We start from the raw sequence: 26,567 nt of genomic DNA on the forward strand, positions 1-26,567 counted from the left end.
GAGAGAAGTGGGGAAAAAAAAATCCTAAATTTCATCCAAAAATTTCAATGTATGACCCCTTATACAAATCATGAATCTTCAGACATAATCATAATACTGTCATTGTACATGTACTAAAGATGCCAATCTCCACAGCCAAAGGCTTGAACTCAATCATGGTGGAGGAACTTAAATTTCAAACAAATAATGCCATGTTACTATACCTCAAATAAATAGGAATGTGGACTCCCCACACCCCGACGTGCGTTTCGCCGCTGGCTTCTTCAGGGGGCGTGGAGATTGGCATCTTTTTGTTTGATTTTTAATTAATTGTCAATAAAGTGTCATTAATTTTTAATTTTTTCTATGGATATCTTCATAATTTTTGGTATTATTTCGGACCAAAATGTGTGATTACAGTATGAAAAATTGCATTTTTTAATTGTTTGAATATGATTATATAATAATTTATATTATGATTATTACTTAAATATAAAAATCTTGAAAAATACATTTATCATAAAAACCTGATTTAAATAATAGGTCGTTTTCCTTTTAAATGGGTTTTTCAGGACTACAATCTTATGGTCTAAGCTCACTTAGTATATCAATAAATGTTCAATCAACTCATTGGTGGGATTGCAAAGAGTCCGACCTTCATGGCTTTGATACATAATAAATATTGTAATATTGTATTTGAAGAAGACCCACACCTTGACTGAGCTGCTTGGTGTGGGGGTGCTGGGAAGTGGACCCTCATCAATCTGATGTTAATGACCATTCTTAGTCCATCAATATCAAAGTCCTGGAAAATCCCTTTAATCCCTTTATGATGCTCCTGCCTGATCATTACTCATTTGGTTACACAACACTGACATTCATTACCTGTGTTGCCTTCAGGACAGGAAACTACACAGATCGCATTGTTATCAACCAGTGGACATTAGTTATCCTGTAGGAATACTTGAAACTCCTGAGGCACATATCCAGCATCATCCACAGCGTCCACCGCTGCCCGTCCAGAAAAATGTGCCTGCTCGACCACTTCCAGCAAAACCATCTTTCCGAGGCATAAAGGTATGCACTTACTTCTACACTAAACTCCTATATCATTGGTTTCACTACATTTTAACAATTCGTATTATCCCAAAAAGACCCACAATGAAAGTGTGAATTCCTCCTATCACACGTGCCGATGGAGATCTATAGATTTTTGACCAGTGGGTTCTATAAATAGAAGAGAAGACCACCGTGTTCTCGGAATTGGTGGAGATGCCACATGCATGAATATGCTTTATCGGAATCCAGTTTTTTAGAACTCTGCTGCTCAGTTACTCCTTCTGGAAATGCCTTATTAATGCGATAACTGGATTCCTAAGTTCTGTATTAGGGCAGACCACACAAATTCTGTTCAAACTCGTCTTCCTTGTGCATTCATAAACGGGGCAACGACACAGAAATCTCTGCATGGAAAGACGGAGATTTCTCAGTGATTGGCAAACTGAAAGAAAGATCATAACTTATTTATGAGGTGTCCCAGCGCTGCATAAAAGGACAAGAAGCTGGTGCCAGTCTAGGAGAAGAATCTGCCGAGTGCCTACTTCCAACCCAATGGAGAAGTCTACTGCAACCCAAAAGGGCTCAATGGCACGGGCCATATTATGGGTCAACACAACTTCTGAGGTGTCTAAACAATGTTTAAAGGCTTCTGTGTAGCTTAGACATACTGTAAAACATCTGAAATTAATGTGCCCCCATATAGTGAAATGAAAAACTGTTTGGGGGATAAAAGCACATACACTTAGAGCAGCATAGTCTCTATGAGGAAAAGGCAGGAGTACACACTCACCTGTGTGGTGTCACTGCTGCTGTGGCCCCATGAGTGGAGGAGAAAAACTTCTTCCACATGAATAATAGTTGAGGAGAACAATATCACGTTGAACAGGCTACGGTAAAAGAGAAGCCTTTTGTTTTCCAAAATGGTCCTTTATTGTCCCAATGCATTTTTGGCACCAGACTGGTGCCTTTCTCAAGGTACAAATGTGGTATACTTTATGTTTTAACTTGAGAAAGGTCCGGTGCCGAAACGCGTTGGGACTATAAAGAACCATTTTTGGAAAACAAAAAGGCTTATCTTTTACAGCAGTGCAGCCCATTCAATGTGATGTCCTCCTCCTCTACCATATAGCAAATGGTAACTTATCTAATTTCGTAACCCATATGACAACTTGGTAGGAAAGGGAGGTTTGGGATATTTTGGGAAGGGGAATCACATGATCTTTATAAAAAGGAAAGCCAGAGAAATCATTTTCATGGTGATCACAACAGAAACTGTGACCTTACAATCGCTAAGGTGTCTGTTACTCCTATAATCAGGACTCCTGCTGTTAATGGCCGGAATTAAGAGAATGGTGTCCATGGATATGTCTTAAGCCCCCGTTACACACTGCGATATCGCTAGCAATATCGCTGTAAAGTCACCGATTTTGTGACGTTGCAGCGATATTGCTAGCGATATCGCTGTGTCTGATACTTACCTACGACCGGCTCCCCCGCTGGTTATCGCTGATCGCGCGAGAAGCTCCTGGACCATTTCTCGTCGGCCACTTCCTGCGGCGCTTCCTGCTGTGACGACGAGCGACGCGTGGAGCCGGGCGGGAGGATGCAGCATCGCTGCGTCTGACAGGTAAGTAGCGATCCCCGACCACCGCTATGTCGCTGGTGAGATCTGCCTGTGTGGCAGCTCACTAGCGACCACCTAGCGATGCACCAGCGATCCTGACCGCGTCATATCGCTGGTCGGGATCGCTGGTGAGTCGCTAGGTGTAACGGTACCCTAAGATGTAGATCTTGCCTCTAGATCCTGCACCTCGAGATTGGGTCCGGTCTCTTTCACATATTTGTGGCATATCTTGATTCCTCAGCACAGACTGCACCTCAGCCCTATGGCATAGATTCCTGGAAGTGTTGCACCTTTGTCACTTAAACAGTGGCGGGCTGGGCCGGGTGGCAGGGAGGAATTTGCCCCCCGGGCCGGTTAATTGGCAGAACGACAGGGCCACAGCGCTTGTTGTGTACATAATAGTACTGTCGGCATCATCAGAGGACTGGAGACAGGAGGAGGAGAGCGGCCGCCGCACTAGCAGCTGCAGACACAGGGGGGCCGGGCGGGCTGCCTGCCACACAGACATAGCATAGGCATAGGCTAGCATTAGCTGAGACAGGGTTGCTGGGCGGGTGGCCGGGCACTACTGCAGCCACACACACATAGGCTATGTGTGTGCGGCGCCCCGCCCACTCGCCCTCCCTCCATGTGTCTGCTAAATGCTATATGACATTATCATAGCATTAGCAGACACAGGGGGGTCAGGTGGGGGGGCGGGCCGCCGCACACACATAGCACATTAACTGACACGGGGGGGTGGGCGAGCCACGGCAGCACACATAGGTTGCATCATTCATTATAGTACTGTGTAGCAGTACAGAGACATGGGAAGGGGCACTCAGTCACTGCACACAGAGTCAGACTGTCACTGCAGGCTGACTGAGACAGTGAGACAGCACAGACGTGGCAGCCTGTGATTGGAGGATCTGGCCGAGGTTCAGAGAGAGGGGGGTGGGTGGGTCATGTGTACAGCGTGCTACGTAAGCACGTCTCTGAACCCCAGCCATATCTGAGAGAAGAGGCAGAGATCGGCCGCCATTGCTCACACAGTGAGAGCCTCAGCCAGGCCTCAAACTGTCCACTCGTGACTCGCTCCACTGAGTGCACTACTGATCGTGTGTCCTCCAGCCCAGGCAGGCTCCTCCAGCACAGCAAGTATGGGAAAATGTGTTTTAGCCTCATTCACAGACATCAATAATGTGGATGAGGCCCTCTAGAATGTTAATGTGACTGTGACTGATGTGTCCCTCTAAGGCCTGTTTCACACGTCAGTTTTTTCTTGTCAGTTACAATCCGCCAAAATGGCGGAAAGCGGATCCGTTTGTAACTGATGCAAACGGACGGCAGCGGACCGTTTTTTTTACGGATCCGTTGGCTGAAGAATTTTTAAGGAACCGCAGTTTGGGGAAGAGAAAGAGAGAGAGAGAGAATTTTTCCGTGCGCCAGAAAGTATTTCAGGGTTAAATTGCCGGCTGAGTTCATGCCTCCGGGCATGCGCAATACAAAAATGTGGATCATTCAGCCAAAAAAACGCTACATGCTCCGTCTGGGCATGTCGGCGGACGGTAAAAAAATGGCGGATCCGCAAAAAAACGGATTCAACGGATGGCCATCCCCATCCGTCAAGATCCGCCAGTAATGCAAGTCAATGGGAAAAAAACTGATCCGCCAAACAAAATGGCGGATCCGTTTTTTTAGGAAAACGGCGGATCTTGACTGATGGCAAAAAACTGACATGTGAAACAGGCCTAAGGCAACTTTCAGATTTGCATTCGGAGGTGCAGGGCCACCGCTAAGCTCTGCCCCCGTCCCACCTCCTCCGGTCAGCTCCTCCTCTGATCGCATGACGCAGCATGTAATCAGCGTACCCTATAGTTAGCGTTGGGTATGCTGGTCATGCGCTGGTACATTTTTGCTGGTGCTTGCGCGTTTTTGGCGCTGCGGCAAGCGCACAAAAATGCTCCGTGTTGCTTTTTTGTGCACTTAGTTGATTTCATCACACCAAGCTGGTTGGCTATTGCAGATTCAGTCTTCCCAGCCTGGTGCAGGGCTACAATTTTGTTTCTGGTGTCCTCCGACAGCTCTTTGGTCTTCACCATAGTGGAGTTTGGAGTCAGACTGTTTGAGGGTGTGGACAGGTGTCTTTTATACTGATAACAAGTTCAAACAGCTGCCATTACTACAGGTAATGAGTGGAGGACAGAGGAGACTCTTAAAGAAGAAGTTACAGGTCTGTGAGAGCCAGAAATCTTGCATGTTTCTTATGTTCCGCCATAGTTTGCAAAATAAATCTTGCCAAATCAGACAAGGTGATTTTCTGGATTTGTTTTCTCATATTGACTCTCATAGTTGTGGTCTACCTATGATGTCAATTACAGGCCTCTCTCATCTTTTTAAGTGGGAGAACTTGCACAATTGGTGGCTGACTAAACACTTTTTTCCCCACTGTATGATACGTATAGGACAGTGAGGACCTTCATACTATATATAGGGGGCAGTGGCGACATCATATTGTATATAGGGGCTATGTAGCCATTTTACTATATATAGGGAGCTCTGGGGTCCTCAATGTATTATAAAGGGCTTTGGGGAAAATCATATTGTGTATTGAGGGCTGTAGGACTATCATTCTGTATATACAGAGCTGTGTGGGTACTCAGAGGACATTATTTGTTATAAAAGGAGACATTATTAGTTTTGATAGAGGCACTCAGGTCCCATTATTTATTTTTGTTGGGGGGGCATTATTAACTTTAAGTGGACACTCAAGAGTATTTGTTGCTGGAAGGGGGCACTTGGGATATTATATATAATTTTTTGGGGATGGAGTAATCCTAATAATGCTATAATTTTTTAAATATTGGGGTCAGTGCTCCACACCGCAAGTGCACGCAGAGTGGGGAGTTTTTGTAGGTTGGAAATAGATGGCTACGTCTCTTTAAATGTGTTTTTATTGTAATCTGTGCAGACAAGCTGTGGCAGGAGAAGTGGTAATGGAGGTCTGGGCCAGATGGAAAAGACTGGAAAAGTGGACAACTCGAATCAGAAAGAACGTCATGTGTAACTTAAACTGTACTGTAATCACGTGTATGTTCTGTGGGACTGGTATCTACCAATATACAGTTACTGTAAGGTGGTAAGATTGCTCTTTTTAGTAGTGTTTTTATTTTTTTTATTTAGTAACAGGTTAATGTGTTTCAGTCATTATGTAGTAGATGGTGTATGGTGGTATCATTGGTCTTTGTATAGAGTGTTTTGTTATGTAGAGATAATGGTCATATTATTATGTATTCTCTGTGTATTGGTGATGATAGTGGACATTGTGTAGCCGTATTGTTTGGTCTTTTGTAGTAGTCATTTTGATAATATTGGTCTTTGCATTGTGTGTTGTTGGCTAGCAACAGTGATATACTGTAATTACAGATGCTATTTTATATGGATATAGGGCGGTCATATGGGGAAACATGCACTTTGGGGCTTGGACCCCTGGTCTTTTAGGACCCTAGCAACACCCCTGCGTACTGTGTGTTTACATGTCCGTGTTTCCGGAGTTGTATGTTTGAAGGTAAGCTCAGTTATGGTACCATATCTAAGCAGTAAGCTTGGTTCTGCTACTGTATCGATGTAGTAATCTAGATTCTGGTACCATATGTATGCCATAAGCTTGGTATTGTTCCCGTATTTATGTAGTAGACTTAGTAATCTCGGTTCTGCTCCCATATCTCTGTAGTAAGCTCTGTTCTGCTCCCATATCTCTGTAGTAAGCTTGGCTCTGCTCCCTTATCGCTGTAGTAAGCTCGTTTCAGTTCCCTTATCTAAGTAGTATTCTTGGTTCCGTTCTTGTGTCTATGTAGTTAGCTTGCTTCTGTTACTGTATCTATGTAGGCAGTAAGCTTGGTTCTACTCCCATATCTATGCAGCAAGCTTTGTTCTGTTCGCATATCTATGTACCAGCCTGTCTTTAAAGCTTGTCATTGCTGCTGCTTTAATGCAGCGGCCAGACATAAGCAGGGCCGAGGTGGGCCACCACAATTCGAGGGCCACTGCCTTGTGATTGCCCCCCAGGCTGAAAAGTGCCAGCCAGCCCCTGCTCTTAAAGAAGACCTTCCATTGGATTTTTTTTTCCAGGCTATAAACTGAGCACCTCCTCCAATTGCTGCTGCTCCACTGATTCTGGAACATGTTTTCTTTTCTTTCTGTGCCCCTCTGTTACAAAGTTATGCATCCTGGTAATAATGATGCAGAGTTTCCCTTCGATCAACTGGTCGTGTACCCAATTGGTTCTTCATGGGCGATTACTTTTTTTCTGATGCTGGCCAATCAAAACATGTCCACGCCCACAGTGAAGTTTGGTAGTATATGCCCAGTTGGCTGTAGTAAAAATTTGCACCATTATTACCTGGCGCCATAACTTTGGAACGGATGGGCACAGAAGAAAATGAAAAACTGCTCCAGAACCAGTGGATCGGTACCGATTGGAGGAGGTACTAAGCATAAATTAAAAAATCCAGTGAAAGGTTCAGTTTACAGAGAACCAGTCATATGAATTTAACCCCATGAAGACTCAATACTTATTATTAGTATATGCCACTATAAAAAAATCTTGTTTATTTTTCCAAAATGATGCTGATTTATAGGGGGCAAGGTAATTAGTTTGGGTGCATTTGCACCTGGACCTTAAGAAGGACCAAAACATTGAGAGTCTAATTGGGCAGCCATATAGGCTCCCAAAAACTTGAATTTGGCATTTTAGGTAAAGGATTTTTTATGCAATTTAGCAATATGCAGTTAGTATAGAGGTGGAAATCTAAGAGACGGGTTCCTTTAAATCTGCTTTGTCGTCCATTCCTGGTAATTGGAAATGGAATATCCATAATAGTTTTCTTTTACTACAGCTCTGCAATCGAAGAGAACATGGAATTGTAAATGTTTAAGACTCCTTGTCCCGGGGGTACAATGAAACATGTGTGGGACTTGTATATACACATTGTATGGAGGCGTTCATTTCCAGGAGCACATAGCGCAGATCTGCGATCAGTATGTGGAACAACACAGTCCTGGGATATAACTGCTGATGGTCCCAGTAAGGCTATGTACACATAACGTCATTTAAATTCAAGACAAGTTTTTCATGCTGGAGACTCTTCAGGAAACTGGCATTTTTTTTATGAATTGTTTTGTCGGGTTTTTTGGTCATTTCCTGAGCATTTTTCTGACAGTTTTGGCAAACGGTGTTTTCTTTCCCATGACTTTTGTAATTGCTCTTTTACTATGTTTTTTTTTTTTCAGAATTTTTTTTAAACATAAGAGGCGGTGATATAAAAAATTAAAAGAAACATTATCTGAAATTTTCAAAAATACAATTAACATAAAACCAGATTGAAACAATAGGTAATTTTCTGATTACATGTTCCCTTTAAAAAAGTAAAAGAAGTCATACTCACCTCAACAATACCGTAACTTCCTTTACAGTTGAAAGCAGTGATGGAGGAGAGAGCGTCAGCTGATGCTCTGTTGCCCATCATTCCCCCTCTGTGTCTGACATATGACTCAGCGGGTGCGATAACGTCACTTCATCGAGCACCACGCTGTGCCAGGCAGTGGATCTGCTGAGTAGATGTGCTGCAGAGACCGGCGCAGTGGCGGAACTCGGAGAAGTATGTTTTTTTTATGTAAATCAGTGAGTACGTGGGGGCCATAATACTGCAGGACTATGGGGTGTGCATTATACTATATGTACTCTATAGGGCTGCATTATACTCTGTGGGGTTGCATTATATTCCATGGGGCTGCATTATACTCTTTGGGCTGCATTATACTCTAACGAGGACTATGGAAAGTGCATTATACTATATATATTGTAAGGGGCTGCATTATACTCTATGGGTAGTGAATTCTACTATATGGGGGTTTCATTATACTCTATCAAGGTCTATGGGGATTGCATTATACTATCTGATCTTTATGGGGGATGCATCATACTATATGTACTTTATGGGTGCTGGATTACACTCTATCAAGGACTAGGGAGAGTTCATTATTCTATGTGTATTATATGGCGGCTGCATTATACTGTATTGAGGACTATGGGGAGCATTATACTGTATGAAGGACTATGGGGAATGCATTATACTATATGAACTACTATGGGGTCTATTTTATGGGGAGTGAATTGTACTATATGGAGGACTATTGGGAGTGTATTTTACTATATGGAAGACTATGAGGAGTGCATTATACTGTATGCAGGACTATGGGGTGTGCATTATACTATATGGAGGTCTATGGGGAGTGTATTATACTTTATGGAAGACTATGGCAGCACATTATACTATGTGGAGGACTATCAGGTGTGTATCATACTATATGAGAACTATGGGGCACATTATACTATGTGGAGGACTGTGGGATGCATTATACTAAACAAGCAAAATGCTGCCTATTCATCGAGTGATTGGTTTGTTTATGCTGAAACAAAAATCATTGTTCTCAGCAGCACATCATGTGGTGTGAACGGCATAAGTGCTGCTGATAACATGATACTGTATGGGAACATATTGATCTACTAGTGATCGTTGTGTCTCCATCTCCATTCTTCCCCAGACGACGTAAAGAGGCCAGGAAACAAGCGTCGAACGACTTCAATATTATCGATCACGCTCGTTTAACGGCCTGAACTCAGCACATGTAAAGTGGGTGCGGAAAGTATTCGGGCCCCTTTACATTTTTCACTCTTTGTTTCATTGCAGCCATTTGGTAAATTCAAAAATGTTCATTTTTTTCCCATTAATGTACACTCTGCACCCCATCTTGACTGAAAAAAAAACAGAAGTGTAGAAATTTTTGCAAATTTATTGAAAAAGAAAAACTGAAATATTACATGGTCATAAGTATTCAGACCCTTTGCTCAGACACTCATTTTTAAGTCACATGCTGTCCATTTCCTTGTGATCCTCCTTGAGATGGTTCTACTCCTTCATTGGAGTCCAGCTGTGTTTAACTAAAACTGATAGGACTTGATTTGTAAAGGCACACACCTGTCTATATAAGACCTCACAGCTCACAGTGCATGTCAGACCAAATGAGAATCAAAGGAACTGGCCAAGGAGCTCAGAGACAGAATTGTGGCAAGGCACAGATCTGGCCAAGGTTACAAAAAATTTTCTGCAGTACTCAAGGTTCCTAAGAGCACAGTGGCCATAATCCTTAAATGGAAGAAGTTTGGGACCACCAGAAGTCTTCCTAGACCTGGCTGTCCAACCAAACTGAGCAATTGTTGGAGAAGAGCCTGGGTGAGAGAGGTAAAGAAGAACCCCAAGATCACGGTGGCTGAGCTCCTCAGATGCAGTAGGGAGATGGGAGAAAGTTCCACAAAGTCAACTATCACTGCAGCCCTCCACCAGTCGGGCCTTTATGGCAGAGTGGCCCAACTGAATGAAGCCTCTCCTCAGTGCAAGACATATGAAAGCCCACATAGAGTTTGCTAAAAAAAACACATGAAGGACTCCCAGACTATGAGAAATAAGATTCTCTGGTCTGACGAGACAAAGCTAGAACTTTTTGGTAATAATTCTAAGAGGTATGTGTGGTGAAAACCAGGCATTGCTCATCACCTGCCCAATACAATCCCCACAGTGAAACATGGTGGTGGCAGCATTATGCTATGGGGGTGTTTTTCAGTTGCAGGGACAGGAAGACTGGTTGCAATTGATGGAAACATGAATGTGGCCAAGTACAGAGATATCCTGGATGAAAACTTCTTTCAGAGTGCTCTGGACCTCAGACTTGGCCAAAGGTTCACCTTCCAACAAGACAATGACCCTAAGCACACAGCTAAAATAATAAAGGAGTGGCTTCAGAACAACTATGTGACCATTCTTGACTGGCCCAGCCAGAGCCCTGACCTAAACCCAATTGAGCATCTCTGGAGAGACCTGAAAATGGCTGTCCACCAACGTTCACCATCCAATCTGATGGAACTGGAGAGGATCTGCAAGGAAGAATGGCAGAGGCTCCCCAAATCCAGGTGTGAAAAACTTGTTACATCATTCCCAAGAAGACTCATGGCTGTACTAGCTCAAAAGGTGCTTCTACTCAATACTGAGTAAAGGGTCTGATACTTATGACCACATGTGATATTTCAGTTTTTCTTTTTCAATAAGTTTGAAAAAAATTCTACATTTCTGTTTTTTTTTTTAAATCAAGATGGGGTGGAGAGTGTACAATAATGAGGAAAAAATGAACTTTTTTGACTTTACCAAATGGCTGCAATGCAGCAAAGAGTGAAAAAGTTAAAGGGGTCTGAATACTTTCAGTAACTACAGTAAATACAACTGAAATGTTTCTGTGAGGGTGCAATACATGAACATTTGGGGCCCCACTGCATTCTTTTGACCAGGACTCCACTTTGCCTAAAAGTGGCCCTGCCCCCATAGGGGACTGTTTTTAGCTCCGATTAGCTGCAGCGGTGTCCGGAATTCGCTTAGCCACTCTCACTACAATAACATGCAAAAATAAGACGACACCTATAAAGAGATAGGTTGATACATCTTCACCTTTTACCATAGGCCAATGTCTTTGAGCCTTTCTTGAGACCTTAGTTTGTAAAATGAGAGCGGGTCATGTGCTGAGCGTGTATAATGAGAGCACATTTTGGCAGTAGGCGTACTCTACAGAGCAATTTTTACTCTGAGTTTTCCATTGAAGCAGCATTAGAGGTTTCCTCTTTCCTCTAATGCATCCATCAGAATATTTTGCATTTGGAACAGACATTGCACTTACATTTGCATTTCTAACGATCGGGATGTCACATAAGGTATGCCGGGCCCTTCATGATATTCAGTATAATTTACCCAGGCAGGTCGGCTCCTGGTACTGCTCAGTAGGAGTCCATTTGTTGCTAAGTACTCACAATCCGCACTCTTCTCCCCGGGCTGTGCATGGCTTGGGTGCCAAGTGGCACGGTTCCCATCGGTGGAGCCTGACATTTTATTTTCCTTCTTGTCATGTTTAGAGACGTCCACGGTATGTAATACATCCGTTTTATGTATCTAATATTCTGTCTCCAAACAATTACAGATAAGCAGAATCTGTTTGTACAGTCTTATCATGCAGGAAGCCGCTGATTACACGCTTTATGACAATAGCTGGAGCGGCCAACGTGGAGAGGAACACGTTGCTCGAAAAGGCGAAAAATGGAAATGAGAGCTCGGAAATTGCACAATCCTTCATTTCAATTAATGCTTTTCTCAAAAAAAAACCCCAAACACTTTAACTGATCAAAAGATTGGGGTCTGATGTAACGAGCTAGACGGTGAATTAGGAGGATTCTGTAGCTGCTAGACCGGACATGCAGCCTAAACGTCCAGTAGTCATGGACGTCAGCAAGTGCAAATCAACGAGACAGGTTTGGACAGCTGCTAACCCTCCATAGGGATCAATATACGCATTCATCAAGCGGAAAGTGAATATTAAAGGGGTTTTCTGGTTCTAAAATGACAGGTGATAACTGCTAGATGGGTGGAGGTCCAACCACTGGGATCAACAGAATAGAGATCCCATGTCTCCAGCCACTTTATTCCAAATCTAGGGCAGGGATCAGCAACCTTTGGCCATGCCAGCTGTTGTGAAACTACAACTCCCATCTATCATTCCCATCCTATGAGCGCCAGGGAATTCTGGGAGTTGTAGTTTTGCAACAGCTGAAGTGCCATAGGTTGCTGGTGTAGGGGAGTACTGCGCTTGGCTGTCCCAGACAGTCCCAAGTAGACCTTGTCCAAACAGGAGAACCCCCTTTCAATGGGTTGTGACAAAGCCGCTAGCAAAGTGCTGGACGGGAGATACGTTTCACTGAGGCTATTAGCTTCAGTGAATTGAAACCCAGAAGTCTGCTCCAGCACATAATCGGCCATTTTAAGGGCTAGGTTTTTGTGGACAATCATAGAGTGGGTAGGAGGTTGTCCACCTTATCTCCACCCCAGGGTGTGGTCTGTGGTTTAAATAGTCGGCATCCTGAGACACTCAGTGTTCAGTGTGTCTGGAGAGGCTAACTCCAGAGAAGTGTTTATGCTCCGCTACCTCAAGGACTGTGCTTTGTACCACTTTGTTTTGTTCTTCCTATTTTGCCCAAAGGGCCATGTTTATTTTTACTTCACCCTGGTTTATGCCGCATATATCATAAACCAGTGAAAATCTTACAGAGACAGTGTTCCCGTGTCTACCTCCACGTACAGCTGAGTAAGTTGATCTACCACACGGTATTCTGAATTTTATATGTTATCACCTATCTAACCACTTGGATCTCACAACCCACCCAGCAGTTATGACCTGTTCTGTAAATAGGTAATAATTTGTTGCAACCAGAATGTCCCTTTAAAGAGGCTTTCCACTTTGGAAAATCCTTACTTGTTAGATGGACCCCTTGATAATATGTTGATCACAAAGTATCAATCCGCTAGAAACCCCAACAGTCAGCTTTAAAGGGAACCAGTCAGCTGTTTTTTTGGCCGATATAAGATACGGCCACTGCCTTTAAGGGCTCATCTACAGCATTCTATAATCCTGTAGATAAGCCCCCAGTCCAACCTTAAAGAGAAGAAAAATACTTTTATTACACTCACCCGGGGGGGGGGGGGGGCGATCCGGTGCGGTATGGTCCAATGAGTGTCGCAGGTTCGGGTCCGGCGCCTCCCATTTTCTTGCGATGCCGCCCTCCTGCTGCTTCATGGCTCCCCGACATCGCGCTATTGCGCAGGCGTACTTATTTGCCTTGTTTAGGGTAGAGTAAAGTACTGCAGTGCCCAGGTGCTGGGTCTCTCTGACCTTTCCCGGCGCCTGCGCACTGCAGTGCTTTTCTCTGCCTTCAGCAGGGCAGATAAGTACGCCTGCGCAGGATCGCGATGCCAGCAAGTGATGAATCAACAGGAGGGCGGCATCGCAAGAAGATGGGAGGCACCAGACCCGGACATGACACCCATCAGACCGGACCGCCCCGGGTGAGTATAATAAAACTTATTTTTCTTATCTTTCAGGTCGGACCGGGGGCTTATCTACAGCATTATAGAATGCTGTATATCAGCCCTGATAGGCAGTGGCCATGTCTTATATCGGCCAAAACTGCTGACAGGTTCACTTTAATCTTTGGAAACCGGACAATACGTTTTCAATTTACCTGCAGCGCCACCAGAGGGAAAACTAAGCATTACGCAGCTCCTATCTATATCAATGACCTGCCTGTGTAATGCAGGGCAGGACAGGTCCTCCACAGAGAAGACAATCCCCCTCAACTATGGCTGAGTTATAGGAACCCTGAAAATGGGTGTATGAAAAATGGGCTGCTAAACTAGAAAGTCCCTTTAATTTAGGGTAGCAGTTATGTACTCAGCATGCATTAACATATTGTCCACCCACGCATTTTGGATAAAAGTTGATCCTCACAACCAATTTTGAGGACTCCTACTAGGATTTATCGCCCAAATGACTAAAACAAGTGCGGAGTAGCTGTGTTTCTTCTGGTCACTGACTGCTGTTTCAACAAACTTTGCATCATTGAATAGTACAGGAAAATATTAAAAACTTTGTAGCACACATTATCTTATTGGAGAAATCTGCTTCCTTCTCCACTTATGAGCCACTTCTACCCCTGACACTTAACACTTTCATTCGCTCTGAAAAAAAGTCCATCTCAAATCCATCTTGGTGAAGACAAGATAGACTCCTACCAGCACAGTGAGCATATCATATTCTAAAGAGAAGTGAGGGGGAGAAGACAGGATCAGAGTGAAACAAGAACAAAAACATGTGGGATATTAGCTGGTATATAGCTTATGCCAGAGCTGGATTCACAGTTACACAGCTCAGAACTGCTGGGCAATGTCATTCATTCCTCTGCTGCTCCTGGAATCCCTGTGTATGAGAGATATCATAGCAGCTACTCTTCACCAAGTAGCTCAGAGAAAATTGAAAAGTAAAGAGAGCCTGCAGAGGATACAAATATGGGATACAATCATATAATGGCCACAAATAGAGTTATTCTTCATGTACCCACATTGCTGCTTACTTTGCTCCTTGAAAGTATAGTTACCCTTTAAAAACATAAGTACAAACTGCTCATTAGTTGAAGAAATACAAACAAAATGGAAGAGGTTTGAACGATGGTAAAGGGACTGAGGGACCAACTAATGATACCCTCATTGATGAAGGGGAACACACATTTCCCAATCCCTGCCAGAAGCTCAATGTCTTTTCTGGGTCTTCGATTGACCATGCATAACAGCCACCTCTGATCAAGGGTTTCAACAGATGATCCCTCACTTATCAGGTCAAAACTGGTTCAAGGGTTCTTCCCAAACTTTAAAAGTTATTGCTAATGGACCCAGGACGGGGAGTTGAGAAAAAAAAAAACTTTACTCACCTCCATGACCAGTGGCGCTCCTCCTGAGGCCAATTATAGTGCTCGTTATGAAGAAAGGGAGCTGAAGCTACACCGCCATCACTTTGGTGTATGGCTGTTCCTGGGCCATTTCTGAATTGCGTACTTAGCAGTGTAGCTGTGATTCCAGTTCTGAGTTATATGACTTGACCTCTATCTAATTATACATTTATTTCTTGCTATTGTTGTAGCTCCACTGATCTTCATATGAATTCAATCAAAAATGTTCAGAGGAGAAGAATGTGTAGTTTAGGTTTGCAAGTGCCTAAATGTGCTGTTAGGAAATTGCCGCCTGTTACTTCCTACAGTCTTGAAACTTTTTGATGACTTTAATATCCTCGTTTCTCACAGAAGGGGGGCGCATTACATAACGCATAACATTCAGAAGAGAGCATCCTACTCTGTACTTACTCACCAGCAATTGCCATTTTGATGGAGAAAATTGCTGCGTGGCGGCGTAATTCCCACGTCTTTTACATAAATGATAAGGCCAGCCTGGCGGCAGTACTGTGGTTGCCGGCAGCAGTATCCGCGTTCTCCTCGCTGATGCTGCTTGTAGTTGTGGTTTTGGTACCTGTTTTCCGGATTGCTCGCCTGGAGTTATGAACACATTAAACAACTGTTGTGAGCGGCTCACGCAGTACATTAAATGGAAGCGCTCAATTACTGCTCGTCCCACTGAGCTCGCCGGCTTTAAACACTCTCAGATCTGTAAATGTGAATAAGCGACCATTTACAATAGTACCCTCCTGGATCGTCTTACTGTGAGCGCTCTGGTAATTGAAGTAGAGGAAAATTAAGGTAAGGGTTCTAGGCAGAAAACTCACATAAATGATAAAAAAAAAAAAAACATGGCTGCTTTATTCTAAAAACAGCGCCACCCCAATCCACAGGTTATATGCGGTATTGCAGCTCAACCTACATATACTTTAATGACCGTAAATTGCAATACCTGGCATAAATTGTGGACAGGTGAGGCGCCATTTCTAGAAGAAAGCAGACAACTTTTTATAAACATTTATAACCACTTTAACATGTTTTATGTTCAAATAATACATTCACCTTTTAAACCCCTCCCCACCATGGCCAATTTATGTTTTTTCCTCTCCTTCTACAAAGAGCCGTGACTTTTTTAATATTTTTCCTCCCACATAATGGCTTGTTTTGTCAGGACAAGTTATACTTTTGAATGACACCATTCATTTTATCATGTAATGTACTGAAAAGCATGAAAAAAAAAAGTTCCAAATGCGTCAAAATTGCAAACAAAGTGCAATTCCACAATTGATTTTTTGGGTGTTTTAATCACCATGCTCATAATATGGGAAAACTGAACCGGCAGTATGATTCCTCAGATCAGTATGAACACACAGATACCAAACATCATCATTTTAAGGTGGAAGAATTATGATGGTATCATCTTTATATTTTGTGGTATGACAGCTACTAAATATGTATAGTTTTTTTTTTTGTTTTTTTTCTTTATTAAATGGTGAAAAAATTTATAAATCTGTAAAACAAAATTTTTACCTGTGTCGCCATTTTCTGAGACTCGTAACGTTTTTCATTTTTGTTCGATGGGGATGTGTGAGGGCTTACTTTTTTGTGCTCGGAGCCGCCGTTTTTATTGATACCAATTTGGGGTAGATACGATGGTTTGATGGCCTTTTATTGCATAGAATGAGACGCCCCACCGCTGGCGCACATTAGATGCCGCTGTCAGAGATTGACAGTGGCGTTTAACAGGTTAACAGCCACAAGCAGACCTCTGCTCCACCCACTGCTGTTAGAGGCAGATGATGGCTGAATATCCACCAGTCCCATCAACACTGATCGGAATCAGTGGGGTCCCAGCATTGAGACCCTCAGAAATCTGTAAGTTATCCTTAGTATAGGCAGGGGTGTCAAACCTGAGAAAACTCCTTTCAATGGATATTCCCACCTTGGACATTTATAGCAATTGTACAGGAAATCCCATATAGATAAGGGCCCCACCTCTGAGACCCACACGTTTGGGGAATGAGGGCTAAAGACACAGCGGAGCTTCTGTAATGGCTCTCTCATCATTTTCCCAAAACAGCGCCATTCTGATTGTCTGGCGGTATTTGGTTCTGCGCCTGAGTGCTTTAATACCAAACATGAGAAAACATGAAAGCTCTTCTTTTTTTTGTAAAATATCAGACAACTCCTTGAAGGAGGTTAAATGTGAAGTTGGGATCCAAGCTCCAGGAGCTCCATCGAACTGTGATGTATTCATGGTTTCTCAATATTTGATGAGCCGCATGTTTTCTATGGCGGCTTTTAAATGGACGACTACAAAGTGTTCTAGAGTGAAGGAAACACATTGATGTCTGGTACGAAGACCTTCAAAGAACCATTTCAGTATGGATCAGGCTTGTTAGAGTCAGGACCGAGCCTTGGGCACCCAAGAGGAGAATCCAGCACTCTCTTCATTTATTGATAGTGTTCACATATAGTCATTCCGTCACTAAATAATGTATCTATCTGTACCTTATACTGACAGAATGTACGAGAAAGCAGGAAAAGTGCACAAAATGCTGCAATACCAGGCACAACCCTCTGACAAGGGTGGCACTATTTTTGAAGGAATTGAAATGCAGAGCCAGTGAGATGATACCTGATATTTCAGGTGACTTTTGAGAATAAACTGTTGTGTATGTACATGAGGAATATCACTATTTTTCACCTCTGCCTCAATCCCAGTTGTCTCTGAGCTAGTGTGGGAGTCTAGCTGTTATAATGTTTACATAGTGTACACAGCCCAGAGACGTGAGGGATTCCTGCTCTCACGTCGCTATGTGGCTCATGTTCGGAAGCAGCAGCAGCAGCATGGAGGATATATAAAACAGTACTAATCAGTGTAGATGTTAATCCAGCTCTGAGTAGACATAAAACACTTACTAGTAATCTTCAGCACTATCTATGTGTGTCTCTGCCTCTACCTTCTCCTCTCCCCATAAACTTCAATAGGCACCTGTAATCACATCATCCAGTGAGCTGGCGGTCCATCTTATATTGAACAAGGTTGATTTTGAGATATTCTTTTCAGAACGGATGACCTGTTTAGGAGGCGGGAGGAGAGAGGAAGTGGCTCATAAGTGGAGAAAGAAGCAGAATTCTCTGACTTTTAATTCTTTAGTTTACTGCTCGTTGCTTACGATACCGGCAACCTCAAAGGTGGCCAGTGTTCTAAGCAAGGAGTTTGCAATTTCAAGCCGTTTGCTATATAGTTTGCAAGTGCTGCTCTTCAACGCCCCAGCGCACCTCCGTTGCTGCACAGACAAGGCTGCCACCGCTGGCAGCATCAGAGTGTCTCAGCCATCCATGTGGCTTGAACTATCAGTCTTCAGGAGTACACCGGCCCCCTGGCAAGCAGGAAGCCGGAAGACTGGGGAGCGTTGCGCTGCTGAAGAAAGCAACGAGAACACCCTGAGGGTGTAATTTTAATTCTTGCTAGTAATGGGGTGGAGGTCTGAAATCACTCGCTCTGCAAGGATTTGCCATCATGCGCTGATGGGAAGGAGCGCTGCTCTACAGGGGAAATCTGGGAAGGAGCAGCAGTGCTCCATACTTGTGCCCAATTATTCTGCAGATCATTTGGGTCCCTCCTCCGATCATAAGAGAAGGCATATCCTAATGATTGGCCATTACTCCCTATATTGGAAAACCCCCTTTAAGTTCCCCGATCTATCCGATCCCCCTCAGTGTAGAGTGCCACATTGGTGCCCACCTTTCCTGGCACCATGTAACGGAGTACACGTTTCGCCCTCGGTATAAATGTTCATATTGTCACGTAGGGATAGCCCATGACTGTTTGTTTGGACTGAGGGGTCAGGATTTTTCATTTTTAACCAACCGCGTGGGCATCCGGAGACATTGCATTTCCGAATGTTTCCATGTGAAGTTCTCCAGATTCAGCCGAAGTCACAATTTCTCGTATTTGACACTGAAATGTTTATTTGAACACGTTTTCAATGGCTTTGTATTTTGCTTCCAGGGATCGCACATACCCAGTCCTCCGCAGAAACCACTGCCGGCAGATCCAAAGTGTACCCGGGTGGACGGTGCCTCCAGAACCGAGCAGGAACGTCAAGGAGCCATGGCTCAGATCACTCCTGTAAGGTACGCTGTACGTGCGGCAATGTAACCGCCATCAGGTGCCGCTACCTGTCTGGCATTGCGCGGGTTAAGTCTGGCAGAACAACAACAAAAAATAATGCAGTTTTATTCTCCGCACCTCACATTTTTGTAAAGTTGATGCTTCAGGCAGCAGAGGAACTGGACTGTAAATGAGTTGGATCAGAAACAGTTTTGACTTGTACTTGCCTTCAGCTGTTACAACAAGGTCTGAAATATCATCAGTGACGGCCCCCGATCCGCCGTACACCCCGGAAAGGTGGATGTTTACAGGTGAAAGGGCAGACTCCAAATGTCACCATTCAGACTTCCCTTTTCCAGTCGTGTTTTGTAACTGGGGCAAGAAAATAATAAGAGATTTGTAGTGAATTGATGTCAAACCACAGGGAGACCGGGGGAACGAGACACAACAATCTGAGAAGGAAAGAGCAAAACACAGAAAGTCTGAGAGAAACAGCACATCCGCCACATGCCCACAGAGACAGAGGACATACAGGTACTGCAGGGGAAGAGATAGATAGATAGATAGATAGATAGATAGATAGATAGATAGATAGATAGATAGAATGATGCATAGATAGATAAAATGATCGATGGATGGATAGTTAGATCAAAAGATAGATAGTTGAATGGAGAGAAAGATAGATGGTAAAAGATAGATGGATAGAAAGATAGCAGGAAAATGGAACAGCACCATAAACAGGAATTTTGGATGCAAAATATCCATTTGTAGAAGTAATATAAAAGAAAAAAAGCAGGCAGCACTCCAGCAAATAATGAAAAAGAAATGAACTTTATTAGCCAATGTGGTGTGACAACGTTTCGGCTGCGATCAACCTTTCTCAAGCCATGGAATGGATGGAAAGATAGATAAATAGAAAGCTGGATAGGAAGATAGAGAAATATTGCATAAATAGATATTACAAGAAATCAGATAGCTACATTAATAGATATTAGAAAGATATATATTGATAGATATTATATAGATACATATTAGATAGTTATAAAATATGTGGTAGATAAATATGTGAGATGATATTACATAATGTAGAATAGATGATAGCTAGGTAATAGATAGAAAGAGAGATATAGATGGATAATAGATGATATCCAGATAGGATAGATAATAGATACATAGACAGATGATAGATATTAGACAGATATTACATAGAGAGAGACAGTAGATATTTAGACACAAAAGTGCAGCACTTTCTTTCTATGTAGTTAGTGATTTCATGTTATCCTGAACGTGACATCATTTGGGAACAATCACATCGCCATATTGTCTGTACCGACAAGAAGCAAAAACGTTGATCCAGCTGTCTACGGAGGGGATACCTCTGGTTTTATTGATATCCTTAGTTATGTTTCAAGGCTTTTTAAAGGATTTGTACCAAAATCACAAATTATTGCCAGAAACATCAATTGATCACAAGAATAAAGGTCCCAAGTTGTCTGTCTGACTGTACTGGTGCACCACCACTCCAGTTATTGTCTATGGAACTGACAAAAAATAGCCGTGCACTGTATCTGGTTAGCTCTGTCCTTCATATAGACTTGGACTGGAGCCCAGAACCCCAATTTTCACCATTGGTGACAGTCCCGGCCTGTCTTGTGTATAGGTGATAAGGTGTCATCCTGGTATAACCCCTTTATTGGTTTGGACATTAGCTACAGGTAGTCACCTGAAGTAGGCACTCATATGAGTGTGATTTCTTTCTAGTGGAAGAGAGCTAATATGCAATTACTTTGGGAGGTAAAGGTGGTGCGGACAGGGGGTCCATCGGCCAGATGGGCATTGTGCACTCTTAGTCTGTGTATAGTCTCATTCACATGGCCAAAAGGTCCGAAGCCAAACAAAATGAAACCACAGAAGTGCGGATTCCTTTTCTTCTCTGGTATCCATCAGCAGATTGGCAGGTATTGCGTGCTTGTCCTATTTTAAGAAGACAGGTACACAACACCTGTCATGCTTCCGAAAGATGCCACAACAGCCTCTTCTCTCCCTTCCGACAGATGCAACAACAGCCTCTTCTCTCCTTTCTGACGGATACCACAACAGCCTCTTCTCTCCCTTCCGACAGATCCCACAACAGCCTCTTCTATCCTGAGAGATGCCAAAACAGCTTTTTCTCTTCCTACCTATGGATCCCACAACAGTCCCTTCTCTCCCTTCCAATGGATGCAACAACAGTCTCTTCTCTCCCTTCCGAGAGATGCCACAACAGCCTCTTCTCTCCCTTCCGAGAGATGCCACAACAGCCTCTTCTCTCCCTTCCGAAAGATGCCACAACAGCCTCTTCTCTCCCTTCCGAAAGATGCCACAACAGCCTCTTCTCTCCCTTCCAAGGGATGTCACAACAGCCTCTTCTCTCCCTTCCAACGGATACAACAGCCTCTACTCTCCATTCTGATGCATACCACAACAGCCTCTTCTCTCCTTTCTGATGGATGCCACAACAGCCTCTGCTCTCCATTCTGATGCATACCACAACAGCCTCTTCTCTCCCTTCCGACAGATGCCACAACAGCCTCTTCTCTCCCTTCCGACAGATGCCACAACAGCCTTTTCTCTTCCTTCCAAACGGATGCCACAACAGCCTCTTCTCTCCCTTCTGACGGATGCCACAACAGCCTCTTCTCTCCCTTCTGAAAGATGCCAAAACAGCCTTTTCTCTTCCTTCCAAACGGATGCCACAACAGCCTCTTCTCTCCCTTCTGAAAGATGCCACAACAGTCTTTTCTCTCCCTTCCGACAGATGCCACAACAGCCTCTTCTATCCTGAGAGATGCCAAAACAGCCTTTTCTCTTCCTTCCTACGGATCCCACAACAGTCCCTTCTCTCCCTTCCATTGGATGCAACAGCCTCTCCTTTCCTTTCCGAAAGATGCCACAACTACCTTTTCTCTTCCTGCCAAACGGATGTCACAACAGCCTCTTCTCTCCTTTTCGACAGATACCACAACAGTCTTTTCTCTCCCTTCCGACAGATGCCACAACAGCCTCTTCTATCCTGAGAGATGCCAAAACAGCCTTTTCTCTCCCTTCCGACGGATCCCACAATAGCCTCCTCTCTCCCTTCTGACAGATGCCACAACAACCTCTTCTCTCCCTTCCGACGGATGCCACAACAGCCTCTTCTCTCCTTTCCGACGAATACCACAACTGTTAGGCGTCGGGTTCCTGTCGCTGCACAGCGGGAATCCCGAGCCTTGCTTCCGGCAGTCTCCCATTCCTCTCCAGCCGCAGAGGAGGTTGCTCAGCAGACTCATCGGTCCCGGCGCTCTGCCCAGACTAGCTCCGTGGGTTTGGTTGCTGTTGCCACTGTTTCAGCTATAGCAACGCAAGCTGGTCAGCAGCGAGCTACTCCAGGGACTAAGTCCTGCATTCGGTCCACTGAGCATGCCCGTGGGACGATCTCTCATTGGAGATCGGAGGTCACATGCTCAGGTCCTTCTCCAGCTCGGATTGGACCATCAGAAAGGTCAGGAAGGTCCCGGAAGGACGCGGCTATAAAAGGTTCGCATGGCCGCTCGGCCATGCGCTAGTATAGACTGCAATACCAGACTATGAGGAGTGAGTTTTGTATGCAAGTATGAATGTCTCTGGTGACTGACTCATTTGAAACTCCTACTCTTGGCACGCATGTGTTGTGCAGCCTAGCCTGTTAAGCGCCCAGGATTAGGTGTAGGTAGAGGCAGAGTCTGAGACTAACATCAGTGTCCACCAGTGGCTCTGCACGCCACGGTGCACGTGCTCAACACTCCACCTTAGTCAGCAGCTATAGTGGCGTCTGCAGGTGCGACGCCGCACACTCAGTAGGTCTAGAAGGACTCAGACCTCGTGTCCTTGGGGCTGAGTTCTGTGACCGCATACTGAGCGCTCTCTTGCCGAGTTCTGTGATTTTAACAGGCTCCGGCACTTATGTTCAGCGGTGGGGCGGCTCTGTCGTAACAAAGTTCGCTTCTGTTCACACTGGGTGACGTTAACCCACGAGTGACCTCTTGTACACCGCTTATACTTCAGCCATTACTAAACAGCAGTTTACCACCCCTGCACGGTGGACCACGGGCTGCGAGCGCACCTTACTATTATTTTATTATTTGGTGCGTTCCGCCAGCCCTAACAACAACAGCCTCTTCTCTCCCTTCCGAACTGATGCCACAACAGCTTTTTCTCTGCCTTCTAACGGATGTCACAACAGTCTCTTCTCTCCCTTCCGACGGATCCCACAATAGCCTCCTCTCTCCCTTCTGACAGATGCCACAACAACCTCTTCTCTCCCTTCCGTCGGATGCCACAACAGCCTCTTCTCTCCCTTCCGAGAGATGCCACGACAACCTCTTCTCTGACAAAAAATAATAATTTTATTTCTATAGCGCCATCATATTACACAGCACTTTACATTTCAGAGGGGATTTGCACAGACAATAGACATTACAACATAACAATAAACACATAGATCAAAACAGATAATAGAGGAATGAGGGCCCTGCTTGCAAGCTTATAATCTATGGGGAAAAAGGGAGACACGAAAGGTGGATGGTAACAATTGCTTTTATTGTTCGGATCAGCCATAGTGTAAGAATCGGGTGTTCTTGTAATGCTGCATTAACCGGTTATGAGCCTAAGTATGGTAAGCCATGTGCTTTGTTGGTGAGGGTAATAAGTTTAGACTGGATTCTGGAGTGGATGGGTAACCAGTGTATTGACTGGCACAAGGTAGAGGCATCGGTTCAACGACTGATGAAGAATATGATCCTGGCTGCAGCATTCAAGACAGATTGGAGAGGGGAGTTTGGTAGGAGGGAAACCGATTAGTAGAGAGTTACAATAGTCTAGACGAGAATGGATAAGAGAAACAGAAAGAGTTTTTGCAGAGTCAAAAGAAAGAAAAGGTCGAATTCTAGTAATGTTTTTGAGGTGCAGATAACAAGAGCGAGCCAGTGATCGAATGTGGGGGGGTGAATGAAAGAATGTTAAAGTAAGAGTCATCAGAAAACCCCTTTAAGGAATCGGAGGAGATGGAATCTTGTCTTGATAAAACATGCAGCTTATGGTGATTCCAGGAATACATTTTCGTTCTTTGCTATATATGAGTCATCCAGAAGTCTTTGATGCCAACTTTTGCTGTCAGTCACTGGTATTAGGAATATCGTACACACCATGACACCATGAAAACACCCACAGGTGTACAGAGGTGGGCCATCACAAGAATTAATATCGGGCCCACTCGTGATGCCAGGGTTGGGTTTGTCACCCACAAGGTGTTTATTTCTTCCCACTTTTTCATTTGTCTTCAGCTACCCTTTTCCACAATGTTGTTCCTCTGGGGAGGGGAATCTGGATACCAAAGCCAATCAGGGCTGGACTCCCTTTCTCCAGCTGCCGTATCGTCTGCCCCTATAGGATGTTCACCCCTGAAAACCTCCCATCTTTCAGGACAGATTCATAGAAAATGATCAAATGTATGCACGACACGAGTTGTGGATCAAGTAGTCAAATTGATTGAGCTTTCACAAAATTCTATATTGTGAGATGTATTCATCCCTGGCGAGAACCGCGACTGTAATTGGAAAAGAAGCCAGAGCACACTTTCCTTCTGGTTGTAGATTATGCGGCTGGGAAAGGCCCGTGCTCGGAGTCCATTCATTAGTGTCCCTCTCAATGCACAAGTGCATTACCTTCTTGATCTACGATAGAGAGGAGACAAAGTTAAAAGACTGCAAAACAGAAGGCACCAGCTCAGATTCATCGCTGTGCGAAGATCCCCGGGCTGTTAGATTTATTACAGTGTGTGGTCTTTGCACTGCGGAGGCTGTTTATTCAGCAATACTAACAGCGTTCCCACTGCTCGAGTACAACACCTACAATGAATTAAAGACAGATTTTCCGTTCAAGTGAAGAACTCATTATCATCCTGATAAAAAAAAAAAAAAAAAAAAGCATAAAAGGCAGTTCACAAAGTGGTAACTACCAAAGACGTGCGCTGATGTGCAGCCGACCTGGAGAGCATATTGGGCCGTATTTACAGATAGTGGAATGGCGGTGGGTTGGGTGCGTCACAAATATGCAGCAATGTAAGGGAGGGGGGGGGGGATTTTAATCAGCAGCACAATCCAAAATAAAATCTATAGATTTTACTCCAGACTTGCCGAGAAGCATGTTCTCACAATTTAAAGGGGGTTGTCTCACAAACACAACCTCTTAAAGGATATTACCATCTTTGTAGACATTTTTTCTTTATTTAAATGCATGTTTTTGGAAAAAAAAATTGCAATAGGGTTTCAATAGAAATATTGAAATGCTTAGTTTTCACAGCTTCTATGTATCACTATACATAGGAGACTGCAGAATTAGCTAAAAGTGACTTAGTCAGTGAGCTCGTCGTATAGTCTCAGTCTCTAAGTCTCAGGGCCCTCATTCCTCTTGGTATTTGTTATAATCTACTGTATGTGATTATTGTTATGCTGTAATGTCTATTGTCTGTACAAATCCCCTCTGAAATGTAAAGTGCTGCGGAATATGTCGGCGCTATAAAAATAAAATTTATTATATTATCTCTCTTCTCATTAATCATCTTCTAAGCTGATTTATGACCACATCAAAGCAGAAATCCGTGGTGAAAATCCCCAACATAAATTGACATGCCACAGCATAAAAATACACACTTCAAGTCAATTTCTGCACAGATTTTTTTCTTTCAGTATGTGGATGAGACATTGTAAAACCTCTAATATGCCATATACTAAACACCTGAAAAATTTCAGCACATCTGCACAGAGTGAACAAACTCTTAATAAGTTTATGTAGACCTTAACAGTCTAGGTTAGTGAATAGCTTGCCAACAAAATTTCTGGTTAACTTTGGGGTTCCGAAGGAAACAATACCAACATACAGGCAGGGTTCCCCAACTCCAGTCCTCAAGGCCCACCAACAGGTCATGTTTTCAGGATTTCCCTTGTATTGTACGGGTGATGCAATTATCACCTGAGCAATACTAAGGAAATCCTGAAAACATGACCTGTTGGTGGGCCTTGAGGACTGGAATTGGGGAACCCTGGTCTAGGGTAGTCAAGGGTTATGGTAACATCCATGAGGTCGGTGCAGCTGTGCAGGGAAAGAGTAGAGAGGACTGTACGACAGTGCAAAGAAAGAATAGAGAGGACTGTGCAACAGTGCAGAGAAAGAATAGAGAGGACTGCGGAGCTGTGCAGAGGAAGAATAGAGAGGACTGTTCGGCTGTGCAGGGAAAGAATAGCGAGGACTGTGCAGCAGTGCAGGGAACGAATGGAGAGGACTGTGCAGGGAGGGAATAGAGAGGACTGTGCGGC

At 43.9% G+C, this 26,567-nt stretch overlaps 1 protein-coding gene across 1 annotated transcript in view; it reads left to right on the forward strand.

Moving 5' to 3' along the window:
* The window catches only part of ADAM12 (ADAM metallopeptidase domain 12), a 771,113-nt gene that overhangs the window by 726,926 nt on the left and 17,620 nt on the right, over nucleotides 1-26,567 (forward strand). The window contains exons 21-22 of the mRNA XM_073552776.1: nucleotides 880-1,056; nucleotides 19,093-19,217. Coding sequence (XP_073408877.1) covers nucleotides 880-1,056; nucleotides 19,093-19,217 — 302 coding nt within the window. The remainder of the gene's footprint in view (nucleotides 1-879; nucleotides 1,057-19,092; nucleotides 19,218-26,567) is intronic.

This window comes from Dendrobates tinctorius, unplaced genomic scaffold (genome assembly GCF_039654945.1).
Source record: "Dendrobates tinctorius isolate UK_male_01 unplaced genomic scaffold, ASM3965494v1 ptg000196l, whole genome shotgun sequence".
Lineage (NCBI taxonomy): Eukaryota > Metazoa > Chordata > Amphibia > Anura > Dendrobatidae > Dendrobates > Dendrobates tinctorius.